At 32.2% G+C, this 19498-nt stretch overlaps 1 protein-coding gene across 1 annotated transcript in view; it reads left to right on the top strand.

Annotated features, from left to right (window-relative positions):
* The window catches only part of LOC145263816 (reversion-inducing cysteine-rich protein with Kazal motifs-like), a 401252-nt gene that overhangs the window by 119867 nt on the left and 261887 nt on the right, over window positions 1-19498 (top strand). The window contains exon 2 of the mRNA XM_080120880.1: window positions 14551-14606. Coding sequence (XP_079977006.1) covers window positions 14551-14606 — 56 coding nt within the window. The remainder of the gene's footprint in view (window positions 1-14550; window positions 14607-19498) is intronic.

The following is a 19498-nucleotide window of genomic DNA, read 5'->3' as shown; positions in this document are numbered from 1 at the left end:
TATTATTATAGAGTCGATTTCAAAAGTAAAAAAAATATTTTAATTTGTCCTGATTTCGTATATATTATTATAGAGTCGATTTCAAAAGTCAAAAAAAAATAATTTGTTATGATTTCGTATATATTATAATAGAGTCGATTTCAAAAGTAAAAAAAAAATTTAATTTGTCCTGATTTCGTATATATTATTATAGAGTCGATTTCAAAAGTAAAAAAAAAATTTAATTTGTCCTGATTTCGTATATATTATTATAGAGTCGATTTCAAAAGTAAAAAAAAAATTGTAATTCGTCCTGATTTCGTATATATTATTATAGAGTCGATTTCAAAAGTAAAAAAAAAAAATTTAATTCGTCCTGATTTCGTATATATTATTATAGAGTCGATTTTAAAAGTAAAAATTTTTTTTTAATTTGTCCTGATTTCGTATATATTATTATAGAGTCGATTTCAAAAGTAAAAAAAAAAATTTTTAATTTGTCCTGATTTCGTATATATTATTATAGAGTCGATTTCAAAAGTAAAAAAAAATTTTTTTTAATTTGTCCTGATTTCGTATATATTATTATAGAGTCGATTTCAAAATTAAAATTTTTTTTTTAATTTGTCCTGATTTCGTATATATTATTATAGAGTCGATTTCAAAAGTAAAAAAAAAAATTTAATTTGTCCTGATTTCGTATATATTATTATAGAGTCCATTTCAAAAGTAAAAATTTTTTTTAAATTTGTCCTGATTTCGTATATATTATTATAGAGTCCATTTCAAAAGTAAAAAAAAAAATTTTAATTTGTCCTGATTTCGTATATATTATTATAGAGTCGATTTCAAAAGTCAAAAAAAATTTAATTTGTCCTGATTTCGTATATATTATTATAGAGTCGATTTCAAAAGTAAAAAAAAAATTTTTAATTTGTCCTGATTTCGTATATATTATTATAGAGTCGATTTCAAAAGTAAAAAAAAAATTAATTTGTCCTGATTTCGTATATATTATTATAGAGTCGATTTCAAAAGTAAAAAAAAATTTTTAATTCGTCCTGATTTCGTATATATTATTATAGAGTCGATTTCAAAAGTAAAAAAAAAATTTAATTTGTCCTGATTTCGTATATATTATTATAGAGTCGATTTCAAAAGTAAAAAAAAAAATTAATTTGTCCTGATTTCGTATATATTATTATAGAGTCGATTTCAAAAGTAAAAAAAATTTTTTTTTAATTTGTCCTGATTTCGTATATATTATTATAGAGTCGATTTCAAAAGTAAAAAAAATTTTTTAATTTGTCCTGATTTCGTATATATTATTATAGAGTCGATTTCAAAAGTAAAAAAAATATTTTAATTTGTCCTGATTTCGTATATATTATTATAGAGTCGATTTCAAAAGTAAAAAAAAAAATTTAATTTGTCCTGATTTCGTATATATTATTATAGAGTCGATTTCAAAAGTAAAAAACAATTTAATTTGTCCTGATGTCGTATATATTATTATAGAGTCGATCTCAAAAGTAAAAAAATGTTTAATTTGTCCTGATTTCGTATATATTATTATAGAGTCGATTTCAAAATTTAAAAAAAATTAATTTGTCCTGATTTCGTATATATTATTATAGAGTCGATTTCAAAAGTAAAATTTTTTTTTAATTTGTCCTGATTTCGTATATATTATTATAGAGTCGATTTCAAAAGTCAAAAAAAAATTTAATTTGTCCTGATTTCGTATATATTATTATAGAGTCGATTTCAAATGTAAAAAAAATTTTTAATTCGTCCTGATTTCGTATATATTATTATAGAGTCGATCTCAAAAGTAAAAAAAATTCTAATTTGTCCTGATTTCGTATATATTATTATAGAGTCGATTTCAAAAGTAAAAAAAATATTTTAATTTGTCCTGATTTCGTATATATTATTATAGAGTCGATTTCAAAAGTCAAAAAAAAAATAATTTGTCCTGATTTCGTATATATTATTATAGAGTCGATTTCAAAAGTAAAAAATTTTTTTTTAATTTGTCCTGATTTCGTATATATTATTATAGAGTCGATTTCAAAAGTAAAAAAAAAAATTTTAATTCGTCCTGATTTCGTATATATTATTATAGAGTCGATTTCAAAAGTAAAAAAATTTTTTTTAATTTGTCCTGATTTCGTATATATTATTATAGAGTCGATTTCAAAAGTAAAAAAAAAAAATTTTAATTTGTCCTGATTTCGTATATATTATTATAGAGTCGATTTCAAAAGTAAAAAAAAAATTTAATTTGTCCTGATTTCGTATATATTATTATAGAGTCGATTTCAAATGTAAAAAAAAAAACTTTTTTAATTTGTCCTGATTTCGTATATATTATTATAGAGTCGATTTCAAAAGTAAAAAAAAAAAATTTAATTTGTCCTGATTTCGTATATATTATTATAGAGTCGATCTCAAAAGTAAAAAAAAATTTAATTCGTCCTGATTTCGTATATATTATTATAGAGTCGATTTCAGAAGTAAAAAAATTTTTTTTAATTTGTCCTGATTTCGTATATATTATTATAGAGTCGATTTCAAAAGTCAAAAAAAATTTTTAATTTGTCCTGATTTCGTATATATTATTATAGAGTCGATCTCAAAAGTAAAAAAATTTTTAATTTGTCCTGATTTCGTATATGTTATTATAGAGTCGATTTCAAAATTTAAAAAAAATTAATTTGTCCTGATTTCGTATATATTATTATAGAGTCGATTTCAAAAGTAAATTTTTTTTTTAATTTGTCCTGATTTCGTATATATTATTATAGAGTCGATTTCAAAAGTCAAAAAAAAATTTGATTTGTCCTGATTTCGTATATATTATTATAGAGTCGATTTCAAAAGTAAAAAAATTTTTTAATTCGTCCTGATTTCGTATATATTATTATAGAGTCGATCTCAAAAGTAAAAAAAATTCTAATTTGTCCTGATTTCGTATATATTATTATAGAGTCGATTTCAAAAGTAAAAAAAATATTTTAATTTGTCCTGATTTCGTATATATTATTATAGAGTCGATTTCAAAAGTAAAAAAAAAATAATTTGTCCTGATTTCGTATATATTATTATAGAGTCGATTTCAAAAGTAAAAAATTTTTTTTTTAATTTGTCCTGATTTCGTATATATTATTATAGAGTCGATTTCAAAAGTAAAAATTTTTTTTTTAATTTGTCCTGATTTCGTATATATTATTATAGAGTCGATTTCAAAAGTAAAAAAAAAATTTAATTTGTCCTGATTTCGTATATATTATTATAGAGTCGATTTCAAAAGTAAAAAAAAATTTTAATTCGTACTGATTTCGTATATATTATTATAGAGTCGATCTCAAAAGTAAAAAAAATTCTAATTTGTCCTGATTTCGTATATATTATTATAGAGTCGATTTCAAAAGTAAAAAAAATATTTTAATTTGTCCTGATTTCGTATATATTATTATAGAGTCGATTTCAAAAGTAAAAAAAAAAATAATTTGTCCTGATTTCGTATATATTATTATAGAGTCGATTTCAAAAGTAAAATTTTTTTTTAATTTGTCCTGATTTCGTATATATTATTATAGAGTCGATTTCAAAAGTAAAAAATTTTTTTTTTAATTTGTCCTGATTTCGTATATATTATTATAGAGTCGATTTCAAAAGTAAAAATTTTTTTTTTAATTTGTCCTGATTTCGTATATATTATTATAGAGTCGATTTCAAAAGTAAAAAAAAAAAAATTTTAATTCGTCCTGATTTCGTATATATTATTATAGAGTCGATTTCAAAAGTAAAAAAAAAATATCTGTGTACCATCAGCTAGAAGCGAAACCAAAAGCAAAATTGTAACATTCAAAGCTGGTGACGTTACCACGGTATCAACGTGACACGCATTTGAACTGATTAAAAATTAAAAATAAACTAAGATGAATGTACAAAATATACAGGGATTTATTCAATTTTCACCCAATTTTGACCCGTGAAAAACTATTTTAATCGGCTAAAGACCCATAAAAGAACGGCCCATAAAAAAATCCAATAATACGAGATCCCTAGCGCCGCTTTGCGACTTTTAGTTTCGGGAGAGGTAGAGTTTGGAAATATGGAGACAGACAAACAGTGAGTTTTATAAATTAGATTTCAACTTTTATCCGAATTGCTTTCATTCATTGTTCTTAGCTATTTCGAATTATTTCCACGAATATATTTTATTTCGCACCAATTTCTTTCTAAAAATAATTTTTCCGGCTAAGAAAACTTTTAGAGTGGGCACTTTTTCCCCTTAGTCAACGAATATTATTAAATAGTAAAAAGAAGTTACGGTGTATGGGTCGTTTCCCTCAACTTCTATAAAAACCAGTATCTAAAAACTTTGCACCTGTATATAAAGGGTGTTTTTTTTTTTTTTATAGTCGGCGTATTATGAATTAAAATAAATCTCTGAAAAATATTTTTTATTATACAAATATGTAGTTTAGCCACAAGATTAAATTTAAGCAACGTTAAGCCTGGCCAGTACTAAATGGGTGACCATTTGGGACTTCCAGCTGATGAATGTGCTCTCCGCATATCTCGGCATTGTTTCCAGTCGTCCTGAACTTCTTGCCACTGGACTCAAGCAGCGTCGATTCAGAGGACGTGGGGTTTGTTATTTTGCAACCCTTTGCCTCACAATTATACGCGCAGCTGCCTTTAAATGGGGGGGGGTATCTTTTGTCTTTTGAGACTAAACGGAGCATCGAATGGTATTGTTCTTGGGTGATTGTTTGAAAACCGACTTATTTTTTTAACTCTGAAGTATTATTTAAAAAAAAACATTGTTGAATATTAGGGTTTATAAATAAGTGCTTAGGGAATTGTTTGGAAGAATACAGATTAGTATGGGCACCCGTAACTATAAACGTATGATTGTTCCTTAAACCTTGAAACATCCAAAGCATTCGGACTTTATTTTTAGTCGCGTGCAAGCGTCGGTCGGTCTGTCGGTCTGTCGGTCTGTCGGTCTGTCGGTCTGCCCGTAACACTTTTGTGCTTGGCCTTTTTGGTTAAGATCAAAGGTCTGTTGTTAATAGATGCTGTTCTTAGCTTTTTAAGCTTTTCTTAGCCTTTTGGCCAAGATCAAAGTGTAGTATCTGCAGAGCCGAGATGGATCAACCAACCTCACCATCCCCTCTCTTTTTTAAAGAGAAAAATGCAGTTCAATCACACTTATGAGCAAATGATGTTTTAGGAATTTAACTTGACTAGATTCTATAAACAATAACAAGAAGGAATTTTAGATAAATAAAAACAAATATGTTTTAATAGAAAAGAATGTTAGAACATAAACAATAACGTGACGAAGGTAGATAATTTGGTTTATGTCTTTGGTCATGTGGAGTAATGACGTAACGAAAGAGCTTGAAAGACACGTATCAGTTAGTCAAGAGTTTGAAGTTAAAAAATTAGTAGTCAGGGGAAGAAAGACGGTGGTGGTGGGCAGGAATGGGTCCAAGTAAAGGGAAATGTCGATAGTAAAAGCTAGGAACAGCGTGACAGCTTTCCAAGGGGGTGGGGACATCCGAAATAAAGCTGCTGTAAATACCACCAAGGCTTAAAGTCGTACGAATCTTCGTTTGCAGTTTTTCGAAGATCCGTGAAATCACGATCAAAGATGAACAAGTTATGTTTTCCGATTGGATGATGTACAACCCCAGAGACTGTTATTTGTCTCTTAATGTTATAATTGTTATATGTTCTGTTTAGACAATCAGTAGACGATCAATAGACACATTTATATCTTGACAATCAAATATAACACATCATATATACAACCCTCCATGTGATACAGACTCCGCGACAATACAACACACCGAATAAAACAGATGAAGCAAGAGCGGTAGTGCTTTACATATCCAAAGCTTTTGAAATAGTCTGACATGAAGCTCTTCACATGAAATCGGGCCTTGTTACGGGCGAATATGTAATATAGTCAGATTCTTCTATAATATAAATCTCACCTGTCTGTTTAAATGCATGCATGTATGGATGCTATACTACCACCTTGCATTCATTAAGTTATATCCTCGAGTGGCTTTCGGGCCATGATAAGTGGTGACTTCCAAGTTAAAAACGAAAGGGAAAAAACATGATCGGAGGTTACATCGGCTGTTTAGAGACTCACAACCGCGGTAGGCACCGTGATACGAATAATTAAATTTCAATCAATCTTTTTTAAAGAGATGGTGTTCTGAAGACGTGCCTGTTCAGTTGGTGTGTCTACGGGTGAAAAGTGCGATTTCAGACCGGTAGAGCATGTCATAGATAGTTGGATGCATCTTAGAGAGAGGGGAAGGCCCTTTGTTGATTGTGCTATCGGAAAGAAAAACAACGCAATGTTTGAAAAAAAAAACAGCAAAAAAAAACTAGTAGTATAAGCATATCTGAACGTTGGCAGCTGTAAGATGAAACATTGTCAGTATGAAACAACGAGTAACACTCTTACCTGTACAGACTTTTCTTATACGTCTGTATTAAGAAAGCTTATCACTGACACAGTTTGGAGGGAGCGAGTAAGAGGTGGGTGGTGGCGAAGAAGAGACTACAGTCGTATTGTTTGTTTGTGTTGTTAATCTGAAGGAAAGGAAAAGGAGAACGAAATCCCAAGAGGCTCACGTGGAGTTTCGAATGGAATTAAATGGGGCGAAACTACAATGGCCACTGTTGGTGCGTTAGGAGCGAGGGCCCTATTAGCAGAGCACAAATAACATCTTATTGCTCTATATTAGGACTAGTTGCTCGACACTATATATACACACACACATATATATATATGTGTGTGTGTGTGTGTGTGTGTGTGTGTGTGTGTGTGTGTGTAGTTTTTGTTGTTGATTTTTTAAACGATATTAAGGTTAACGTCTCCGCCTCGGAGATCCGCTGTTTTTATTAGAAAGTCGCCAATTTTTTATGTGGAAGTATTTTTATTTATTTATTTATTATTATTAAAAACAGTAATATACTGACACGCGTGTTTCGGAGTCCTACTCGTCTTCAGCGTAGCTTGACTGTTGTTGGGATTCGAACCCCGGACTTATGTATTTTGTTTACAGAAAGGTTTTAGACGGGACAAGTGATTGGTACCATCGGTTTCAAACCCGATAATTTGGGCCGTTTTAGATACCCATTAGCTGAAGAGAGCTTGATATGGGTATCTAAACGGCTCTAATTATCGGGTTTGAAACCGACGGTACCAATGACTTGTGTGTGTGTGTGTGTGTGTGTGTGTGTGTGTGTGTGTGTGTGTGTGTGTGTGTGTGAATACACTACTATGTGTGACAGAGCCACAGCTATTGGGATAAAAACATTAGTAACGTGAAAGTTGCTACAAATAATTTGCTATTTACACTAGTGCGTAATCCTAAAACCATTACGTGTCACAAGGAAACCCTGCATAAAACATTATATATCTTAATTTTATCAGAGTTAAAACGGAAAAGTCAAATATTATAGTTCTATTTTGTTAATACGTAAATTTTCTCAGTGTTTTTGCGTAACGTAAATATGTCGATTTTCTTAGCGTTTTTGTGTCTCGTAAATATGTCAATTCTCTCGGCGTTTTTGTGTTACGTAAATATGTAAATTTTCTTAGCGTTTTTTTTTTTGTGTGTGTGTGTCGCGTAAATATGTCAATTTTCTTAGCGTTTTTGTGTCACGTAAATATATCAATTTTTTTTTTGCGTTTTGTGTCACGTAAATATATCGATTTTTTTGCGTTTTTGCGTCACGTAAATATATCGATGTTTTGCGTTTTTGTGTCACGTAAATATATCGATGTTTTGCGGGGTTTTTTGTGTCACGTAAATATATCGATTTTTTGCGTTTTTTGTGTCACGTAAATATATCGATGTTTTGCGTTTTTTTTGTGTCACGTAAGTATATCGATTTTTTGCGTTTTTTGTGCCACGTAAATATATCGATGTTTTGCGTTTTTTTTGTGTCACGTAAATATATCGATTTTTTTGCGTTTTTGTGTCATGTAAATGTATCGATGTTTTGCGGGTTTTTTTTTCTGTCACGTAAATATATCGATTTTTTGCGTTTTTTGTGTCATGTAAATCTATCGATTATTTTGCGTTTTTGTGTCACGTAAATATATCGATTTCTTTAACGTTTTTTTTTTTTACCACGTAAATATGTAAATTTTCTCAGCGTTTTTGTGTCACGTAAATATGTTTATTTCCTGATCGTTTTTGTGTCACATAAATATATAAATCTTTGGAGCGTTTTTGTGTCACGACTCCAGCAAATTATCACTTAACCATAACTATTATTCTATTAACATTTAAATTGGGTTAGTTTTCTTTTTTTTTTTTTTTTTTGCAACACTAGCGTTCGTATCTTTATCTTATTCGTTAATCATTTGAGTTTTTTCTATTTCCTATTTTTTTTCATACATTTGTGTTTTATTTTATGCCTTTATGATTCATCATTTTTGTGTTTTTTTTTCTTAGAAAACTTTTTTTCATCTCTGTCACTAGGGGGCGCTTATAGTTATTTTTTTTTTTTTTTTTCGGTTTTATTTTCTTTAATTTTCTTTCATTCTTCGTTTCCTGCTTGGAAGTCTTACAAATAAGTCATCGATTTTCACTGGCCCCTTTCCCGTTCCTACTCCTACGTCTTCTTCTTTTTCTTCTTCTTACTTTTTTCTTTCTCTTCACGTCATATAGATGCATGTTTTCACCTATCCTTACGTGTCTCTTCTTCAATCCGTGTATCTTGTCTTCTTACACCCCCTCTCACTGTCTCAATCGACCATTCTTAGGGCGTTGGCAGAAGGGGTAGCAGCATCGGTCATCCTCGCTGCTTCCCACCCCAACGCACCCCCCCCACACACACACGCTGCTTGATTACTTCTTTCATTCTTTGATTTATCCTGCTCGGAAAATGGTGCCTCTCTTGCCTGCTTTTGTGATGTCGTCCACATCAAACAGGATGAGCAGTTTCTTCTTACCTTGCCGACCACTCCCGACCCTTAACCTCTCCCCACGCACGCGCCTATCGATTTACCCAACCCTTTACTCCCAGCCACGGCCCCTGTCGTCTATTTTGTCGTGTTTTCCCACTTTCTATTATTCTTCCTCTCTAATTCCGGCCTAAACTCGGCTCGTCCCTTCGCATTCAGCGTTTCTTCTTTTCCTTCTCCATTGTGTTATAACTTGTTTAATCATAGTAGATTCTTCTTCTTTTCTTGTTCTTGTTCTTATCCTTGTTCTTCTTCTTCTTCTTTTTCTTCCTTTTCTTCTTCTTCTTCTTTCTTCTTCTTCCTTTTCTTCTTCTTCTTCTTCTTCCTTTTCTTCCTTTTCTTCTTCTTCTTCCTTTTCTTCTGCTTCTTCTTCTTCTTCTTTTTCTTCCTTTTCTTCTGCTTCTTCTTCTTTTTCTTCCTTTTCTTCTTCTTCTTCTTCTTCTTCCTTTTCTTCTTCTTCTTCTTCTTCTTTTTCTTCCTTTTCTTCTTCTTCTTTTTCTTCATTTTCTTCTTCTTCTTCGTCTTCTTCGTCTTCTTCTTCTTCTTCTTCTTCTTCTTCTTCTTCTTCTTCTTCGAGTTCGTTTGACTACACAGTGCCTTTTCTAATTTAATTTTCTTTCGTTTTGTGGGGTCTTTTTTTCTAATTTCTTCTTCACTTTCTTTGGCTCAAATTTTGTCTGAATTCAATCATCGCCATTGTTTCTTTTATTTATTTATTTTTTTCACTTTTAATCTTTTGCTCGCCCTTTTTCTACTCTTAATCATTGCTCTCCTTTTTTTTAACTCTTACTCTATTGCTCTCCCTTTTGTCAACTTATCGTCCATTGCTCTCCTTTTCTCTTCATCCATTTGATCTCCTTTTCCCCAACTTTTCGTATACTGCTTTCCTTCTTCGTACATCTCCACACATGGTTTTCCCTTTTTCAAAATTTTTAATCGTTACTATTCCTCTTATCCAACTCTTCATTCATTGGTTTACTCTTTACAAAGCTACTCTTTGTTCACCTTTTTTTCCACTTCTTCAGCAAATGGTCTTCTGTATTACACTAGGCATCCATTCCTCTCATTTTTTTTTTTTTTTTTGCAATATTAATTCTTTTAATCGGCTTTTTCTCGCTTAAATTTTCTAGAGATGTTCAGCATTTTGTCTGAACAATTCAATACGAATGAATATTTATTTCTAAATTTTAGATATTATGGATCTGCAACAATGCCGATCAAGAAAATATAAAATTTGTGGGTCTTTGGTTAGTAGTTTTCGGCTTTTAGCTGGACATACAATAATCCACACATACACACAAACTGCTCTTTATATAGTACTAGCGAGGGGTACCCGGCGTTGCCCGAGTGTTTGGAGGTGTGTGGGGGGTGAAAAAAAAAAGTAAGTATGAGGATCGAACCCGAACCGTTGAGGCAAAGTTGTAAATTAAAGTGTGAAAAAAAAAGTGCGACGTTAACCATTGCCCCACCGCGAGATGGTAATAGAAACACGTTTGAATTTATGTAATTACTTTGATTTAGCAGGTGCCCGTTTTAATGAGTTAATGAGGTCAAGTTTGACTGCGGGATAGTATTTACTGCAAGATGTTATAGGAAAAAACTAACCCACATGCGGCGAGCGACAAATATTGAATATTTATCTTCCCGAAATCGAGCAAATTAAATAGACAGGCGAGCTTCGTTGTTAATTGTGAGATATTACGATTTATATGTGATATAAAAAGTTTTAAAAAGTTGTGAAGCGAGCGACCGCTTCTCTGAAAGAAGCCTTTTGTAGACACACAGAAAAAGCGAACACACACACATACATACATACATACATACATACATACATACATACATACATACATACACACATACATACATACATACATATATTTTCGCTTTTATATAGAGAGACTGGCGAGGGTACCCGGCGTTGCCCAGGTATGTCGAGTAAAAAAAATCAAAACAACAGTAGGCAGCTAGGGTGGAGAGAGGTGTTAAAAAATTGGTAGTAGACAGACATGCTCAAACCTAACGTCTGAGCCGATGTCTCCATCGCGCAACCAGAAGTCGCAAACGTCGAAATTAAGCATAGTCAATCGAAAGGCAACGGTGACTTGGAAAAATGATGACGCAAAAAACGACTCTCCTTGTAGAAAACTGCCCAGTTGAGGGTGTAGGAATTAATGTGTTCTGCCACTTTTTTTATATTTGTCGTCCAAAGAATGGAGCTTGAAAACGATACCAGTTTGGTCAAGTTTCGACGCGTCTCTCGGGATATTTTGGTGGATATATAAACACACATACACGCATTTTGCCTTTTATTTATTTAATAGACGCCTCTTTGAGGACATAACATGGTTTAGCCTAAAGAACGGACATAACTTTCGTTACAAACTAAAGAAAAAATACAGTAATTGTTATAATTGTTAATTGCTGGGCATCCACAACCTGAACATTTCGTTTATAAACGCATCCATTTTCAAATTAAATTTTTATCTATTTTTTCGTTGGTAATTAATTACCAAATATCCTTTGTTGTGTAAGGCAAAACAGGTTCCTCACTTCTGATATACCCGCCTTCTTAAAAAAATTAATTTAAAGAAGATGGATCTGTGTCAATAGAAACGCGAATAGAAACTGGGACCATGCTGTTTTAATCCCATGTCGCGTTTTTATTTCCTTATTGTCCTGGCAAAAGGGGGAGGATTTTTAGCGTAGTTGAAAAGAAGTCTCTTGTATTCTCCATTGTTGCGTTTGAAGTGTTTTCCTTATAGCGTCCTTGCGCCTCTATGATAGGCTCTGTCTGTCGATCTGTCTAAACACGCATGAACTCATGTGGTCATAGATTCGTCCAAACATCTATTAGAGATCTATTAGATCGCCTGTCGGTTTATCTGTCACACGTAAATGTTGTTTTCGTATGATTTGGATTCATTTGACTACTGTTTTCATTTTGAATGTTTCGTTCGATGTAACCTCCGACCTTCTTCAAGTGTATCTTGTCGAACTCGGGAAATCGTTCTGTCGTACGCGAAAGTCTGCACAGCATTTCGAAGGGAACGCTGCTATTCATCCACGTAGGTAGCTTGTTCTTGTTCCGACAGTCATGACTGGGATGAAGTCCTAAATAATTTGCAAATGCATTGCAGCACTGAGGACCGAATCTTCAACCTCCAGAACATTGTAACTTATACAACTGAATTTTTCACAGTATACACTATTCTTGCAGACAATTCTATTACGACTTTTAAGAGCCTTAAACCCAGTTATTGTTTAATATTATTATGTTATATTATAAATTATATTATTATATAATTTTAAAAAATATTTATTGTTTAAAATTATTATGTTATATTATAAATTATATTATTATATAATTTTAAAAAATATTTATTTTTTAAAATTATTATGTTATATTATAAATTATATTATTATATAATTTTAAACAATATTTATTGTTTAAAATTATTATGTTATATTATAAATTATATTCTTATATAATTTTAAACAATATTTATTGTTTAAAATTATTATGTTACATTATAAATTATATTATTGTTTAATTTATAAAAATATTTATTGTTTAAAATTATTATGTTATATTATATATTATATTATTATATAATTTTTAAAAAATATTTATTGTTTAAAATTATTATGTTATATCATAACTTATATTATTATTTAATTTAAAAAATATTTATTGTTTAAAATTATTATGTTATATTATAAATTATATTATTATATTATTTTTTAAAAAAATAGTGCTTATTCACATAACACTGCGTCATGAATTGGCTTTCAAACACATATAATACATACGTATAGATATATATATTTAATTATTATAGTAGAAAATAATTATGACAGCCCCTTTAAGAAATTCGTTTCTTATCGTTGAGCACTTTCAGTTGAATTAAAGTCGGTCAATTTAGCTCTTATGCGTAGATCATCGTATAACGATTAGATCACTCTCTGACTGACGTAAATGAACATTTAAAATTAAGATGTTTAAAATTCAACGTTATTTCAAGCGGTTAATGGTAGCCGAATGGATTAGGTCTCCGCTAATCGAGTCAGAGATGTCTCGTGATACGGGGTTCGAATCGTTCGACTGGTATTAATCGTGACACCCTGAACTGAAGATTCCCGAAAGGATGAAACACTAGTGTCTGTATGTATTTAATTATTATAGTAGAAAATAATTATATATATATATATATATATATATATATATATATATATATATATATATACTTCATTTACTCGCATAAATTAATATCCGAAAGTATACATTTATGCGTAAACTTTAAGTATTTACTTCAACAGTTCTCAATACATAGGTAGAGCTAGTTAGTAAGTTATAAAAGATATATGGCGATTAAGCTACACTGAATATTCCGCGTTTCATGCCTGAAGAATCCTAGAGTGGATAAAACGCGGAATATTCAGTGTAGCTTAATCGCCATATATATTTTATAACTCACTATATATATATATATATATATATATATATATATATATATATATATATATATATATATATATACTATTATTTGGAATCATGAGACTACTGTACTCATTTTGAGTATAATTTTCACAATGTTTCGATCGATGTAACCTTCGACCTTCTTCAGGTGCATTATTTTCGAACTCGGGAATGTTTCTGTCATGATGTGCCCCTCACTTGAAACCACACCAAAAACTATAACCGTGTCCGGAAACTTTGTTTTCATCCCTTTGAGCACGACCTTGTTATTCATGGCAATCCAGCGATGGATTTTAAGGATGCTGACAATGATTCTGTTTTCATAACTTGGATCGGTAGAGCGCATGAACGGTACAGCGGCGCATCTCCGATCTCGCTCGTTGAACATTGTGTCACTTTCAGACATGATAAAGGGTTCCTATAGATCTTGCGATTTGTACACAACTGGTTAACTAGTAGATGATCTGAAAGAAAAAAAAAAAGAAAACCGGTTTTCATCAAACGGAAATGGAATCATGTTTTTTTCTAGTGCAACAATTTTATCGATCCACCCTGTATATATAAAAGCACATATCGTTTTATTTGATTTTTATTTGAGTGTTCGATATGCGTCCTATTTTTTAATTTCTTTGTTCAAACTTATATTGATACGTTTTTTCCTTGTTTCAATCCTTTTGATTTGTTGTTGTTTGAGTTTTTTGTTTGTTTGTTTGTCTGTTTGTTTTTATAAAAGAGTCACCACTTATCAAGGCCAGGGGGTCACTCGAGGATAAGGGTTAATGAGTGTACGGTAGTCAACAGGATAATATTGTAGTGATCGTTAGTAGTGGAAATTTGCTAAATTGGATTACTTAAAGGGACGGCTCCTCAAGAATTTGTTTACGTTGGACTTGAGGACGACTATATTGTAGTCAGCTGGAAAGCATAAAAGTGGAAGAGTATTTCACAGGCGTGCTGTACTATGAAAGAAACTTTGTCCATGGAATCCACGTTTTTTGGTTTTGTTTTTTTATTTTTTATGTTTTTTAAACTTCTTTCTAACATTGGCTGTTTTTCTTTTTTTTTTCCTCAGGTCGTTGCTGTTGTGAGAAAATCAAACACGCCGAGTGTCGAGAAGTTTGCGAACAGGTAAGCACCATTCTGTTCGGTTATTTCCCCCTTTTTTTATGCGTGTGTTAGATGAAAATGTACGTATTTACTATGCCTCCCCACGGGACAGAGTTAGACACCAGGGTCGTTTTTTAACGTGGAGAAAAGGTACAAAAATAAAAAAAAAACTGTCTCAGTCGTGAAGGATTTCTCCTCCACCGAAAGAGAACAAGAAATAGAAGTGCAGCATCTGAAGAACAGATACTACACTTTGATCTTGAGCAAAAGGCCAAAAAGCAATTTTTTTTCATTTCTCTCACTATCTCTCTCTCTCTCTCTCTCTCTCTCTCTCTCTCTCTCTCTCTCTCTCTCTCTCTCTCTCTCTCTGTCTCTCTCTCGCTCTCTCTATCTCTATCTATCTATCTATCTATCTCTCTATCTCTCTCTATCTCTCTCTCCCCCCTGCTGATGGCGATCTACGGTTTCGATTTGAACGACGCCATCTGAATACGTAAATGTTGTTTTATAGAAGACAGGCTACTCGATAAATGTCAGACGAACCCGACGGATATGTTATTATAGGCCAAGCCTGGACGCGATTACGATCAGCCCAATTTCAAACTGCTTATCACAAACTATTGGGCATAGCCAGCTTTTTTAAATTATCTTGAAATTTAAAGCCAGACAATGAAAAATGTTTAAGTAAATGGGACAGTTCCTGTTTATTGCCTCCCCACGAGGGCAAAGTTAGACACAAGGTCGGTTTTTAATGGTTGGAAAATCCAGCTTTCCAAAAATGGAACAAATCTGGATTGGAAGAAAAGTACAAACTGCTTCAGTCTAGTAGGACTTCTCTTTCACTGACCGAGGACAGAATATACTAAGTTTAGCATCCGAACAGAGACTACACTTTGTTCCTAGCCAAAATGCCAAGGAATTACTATTAATAAATATTTTATTTTATTTTTAATAAATGGAACTAATACTGTCAAATGGGGAAGTTTTTTTTTTAATAACTTACACATTTATCCTTTTACCAATCATAAAACGTACGAAGCCAGTCGATAACGGGAGTATTCTTGTCACATCTGCCTCTCTCACAGTGATTTAGTCTACAATATATTCTGGTCTACATTGCACTGTAGAGAACCTACTGTTAATTTTATAAAATTATTTATCTATATATCTATAAAAGTGAACGTGTCTGTCTGTCTGTCTGTCTGTCTGTCTGTCTGTGTACATTTCCCTACGCAATAACTCTGTCAATTTTTAGTCTATAGACTCGAAATTTGAAATACCGGGTACTGAGATTTGGGAAAATCGATGTGACGGGTGTCAGCCAGAAATTTGGCTGTTAAGGGGTCAAATTTCAACGATTTGACCTTTAAGAACTCTACCAAACTCCTCCGACAATTTTGGGTCTAGACACTTGAAATTTTAGATATAGGTTCCTTGAACCTGGATCTAATTTAATAAAGTGATTTGAGCCCGAAACTATAAATTTTAAGGGGTCATAATAGGGGTCAAATTAAAAAAAAAATTTACTCTTTTTTTTTTTTTTTTGCTCAGCATATACCTCCAAGCACCCGGGCAACGCCGGGCTGAAATGCTAGTATAAATATAATAAAGTTAAAAATACAAAAGTTAAATATGATGGTTTAATTGTTTTCCTGACTGTATAACATGCAAAAAGTATAAGCGTAGTGTGAACAGATATCTCGCTACCCAACTCCCTACAAAGTGTCCCTGATAATCTGGTCCTAAATAGTAGCCCTTACGACTTGGTGGCACTGTGTCTTGTTTGAGCTTATTGCCATTCAAATTCCTGCGGAGACCAATGGCCGCTACCAGCGAGAAATCAATGGTTAGCGGCTGTTGCGATAACGCAAATTCATTTACAAATTTTATCGAAAGAAGTGGAGAGTACTGTAAACCAGGGGAGGCTTTTTGTCACTCAGCGTTCAGGGAACACCATAGGTTATTGTCAAGTAGAGATCTCTGATGATGATGATGATGATGATGATGATGATGATGATGATAATAATAATAATAATAATAATAATAATAATAATAATTTGTTTTATCAACTTCTCTCTGGAAAAGGATGGGATTAATTTCCAGAGGATTTCCCTTAATCCCGGCTTCTAACCAGATGCTTCAAAGATCAAGGGTTTTCCTAAGGATGTTGGTGGTACCTACAATTGCAGAGGTCTGAAGACCGCCTAAAACATCGGGGATTTGTAGTTTTTTCAATTGTTTTTCCAGACGACTTGATACTACTTCTAGTGTACCAACTACGACCGGGATTATTTGTGTTTTAATCTCGTGTATACGCCTTATCTCCAAGGCCAATGGAGCATAATTGCTCCACTTCTCATTCTTCTCTCTCATATTCCTGTCCCAGGGTACTGAGAAGTCTACAATCTGCCAGTTTTTTGAGACCTCGTAAATGACGACCAAATCCGGACGATTATGTTCCAATTGCTTGGTCGTTATGACATAATAATAATAATAATAATAATAATAATAATAATAATAATAATAATAATAATAATAATAAAATTTATAAAAATAGATATACATATAGTAAGATGATGATGATGATGATGATGATGATGATGATGGTGGTGGTGGTGGTGGTGGTGGTGGTGGTGGTGGTGGTGGTGGTGGTGGTGGTGAAGGCAATTGTCGAAGCCGCGTAATTGTACGTCACTATTAAATAAGTAACAGGTACATAATTTACAGTTTTTTTGTTTTGTTTTGTTTTGTTTTGTTTTGTTTTTTTACTGGTGAAGCGAACGATAAAAACAAAACGCAATGGGACCGTTTCATGTCGGACAAAATGGCGTCGACGGTCATTAAATCTTTCTTTATCAAGAAACTCACAAAAGACTTATCTTTCTATTCTCTACTAATTTCCCCCTCCCCTCCCCTCTTTTAATAAAGGAAAGACAGAGACAGGGCGCAGAAATGATAGCTAATGATTTTGTGCAGTGGTTCCGAACCCTCTGAAGCTGCGTTTGTCCGGGTAATTAGTGCTAAGATAGAGTATAAATTGGCGGGAAAAAGCAAGAAAGAGTCCCAAAACAAATGAGCGTTAAATGCAGTGGAGCGAAATTTTGGATAAACAGAGACAAAAGTCTTAATCAACAAGAAATAATACAATCAGCATTCGTGTGTCTTGACGTATATATATATATATATATATATATATATATATATATATATATATATATATATATATATATATATATATATATATATATACAGTGTCCACTGAGTTATTGAAGGATTTCGAACTTATAGATTCTTTATTTTTGATGATTTTGTTTTTGTAATTTTAACATAATCTGACTAAGACGCTGAGAAATTAAAAAAAAAAGAAGCAAAATTCAAACAATTTTTATTTATGAAAAATAATGTCTTTTAAATGTTGCCCATTTTCAGCTTTGCATATTTGTGCTCTTTGCAAAAAATTATTCATGCCAGATTGCAGAATCTTTGGATTGCGATTTAACTCCCTTATTTCGTTTCTGATGTTTTCCTTCAATTATTGCAGGGTTTGGGGTTTGTTAACATAGACTCTTCCTTTAAAATATACCCAAAAAAAAGTCTGGTGAACGTGGTCGCTATTTTGACATTGCTATAGCAAGAGATAATATCGCCAAAGCATTGCCTGAGAAGCTCCATGGTGTCCCTCGCCGTATGTGCCGTTGTCCCATCTTTTTGGAACCATAATCCGGGCTTATTTTGAATTTGTGGGCGCAGGAAGTCTGTAATCATAGTCCGGTATCTCTCTCCAGTAACAATGACAGCATTTTCGTGTTGATCCTCAAAAAAATAATAATAATCTTCTCCTCCCTTACTGCACATCATACATTGCACTTTATGGAATGCAACTGATTTTGTCGTATTGCTCTTGGATTTAAGAGCCCCAAAATCTGTAATTCTATTTATTAACGAATCCATTCAAATGAAAATGGGCTTCATCTGACGTAATCAATTTTTGCAGAAAATTGGGGTCATTTCGGATAAGTTATTGCATTTGAACTGCATATCGAACCCTTGTTTGAAAATCTTCAGGCTTCAAGTACAGAACAAACTGCACTTTTTAAGGAAAGAGTTTTAAACTGTGCAGAATATTGTGTAGTCAGCTTCGACAGATCCGCAAGTCTCATGGAACGTCGTCGAATCGATGTTTCAGGATGCTGCTCCACGCTCTTTCGCACTCTTTCCCTATTTTTTCATTTGTGATGACGTTTCGAGGTCTGCCAGCTCACGGAGGATCAAGTACAGCTCCTTGGTCTTCAAATCGGCGCACAATATTTCAAATTGTGTTGTGACTTGAGCAATTTCTTACATGAAAATGCTGTCGATAAGTTCTTTGTGTCAAAATAATTGACCTCTGATTTTGGTGAAACAATTTTGAAACTTGCGTACGTTGTTCAATGCTATATTTATTAATTTCCAAAACATCGTCTGTAAAATATCTGAAATGGAGAAAAAATATCATTAATGGTAAAGTGAGCAAGATTTTCAACCCTTCAATGGCTTTTGGACACCCTATATATATATATATATACACACACACACACATATATATATATATATATATATATATATATATATATATATATATATATATATATATATATATATATCAGAATCCTGAGGCGAATAGGAATATGGATTAATGAATTCTGTGGAAACAAGTATATATATATATATACGCCAAACCACGCTAATGTTCCGTGTAGACCCATTTTATCCCTGGTTGGTTCTGCTCAGCATGCCCTCGCCCAATGCCTCATTGACTTGCTTTTCCCTGTTCCTCCCTTCTATTCCACTTATTGTGTCTCTGATTCCATACTATTTCTTTCTTTTGCTCGTTTATTTATTTCCAGTTTATTTACTAACGTGCCTCTTAATGT

Source organism: Euprymna scolopes, chromosome 39 (genome assembly GCF_053919585.1).
Source record: "Euprymna scolopes isolate OS-2025 chromosome 39, ASM5391958v1, whole genome shotgun sequence".
Lineage (NCBI taxonomy): Eukaryota > Metazoa > Mollusca > Cephalopoda > Sepiida > Sepiolidae > Euprymna > Euprymna scolopes.
Note: the sequence above shows the minus strand (reverse complement) of the source record. Positions and strands in the feature narration are given on the sequence as shown.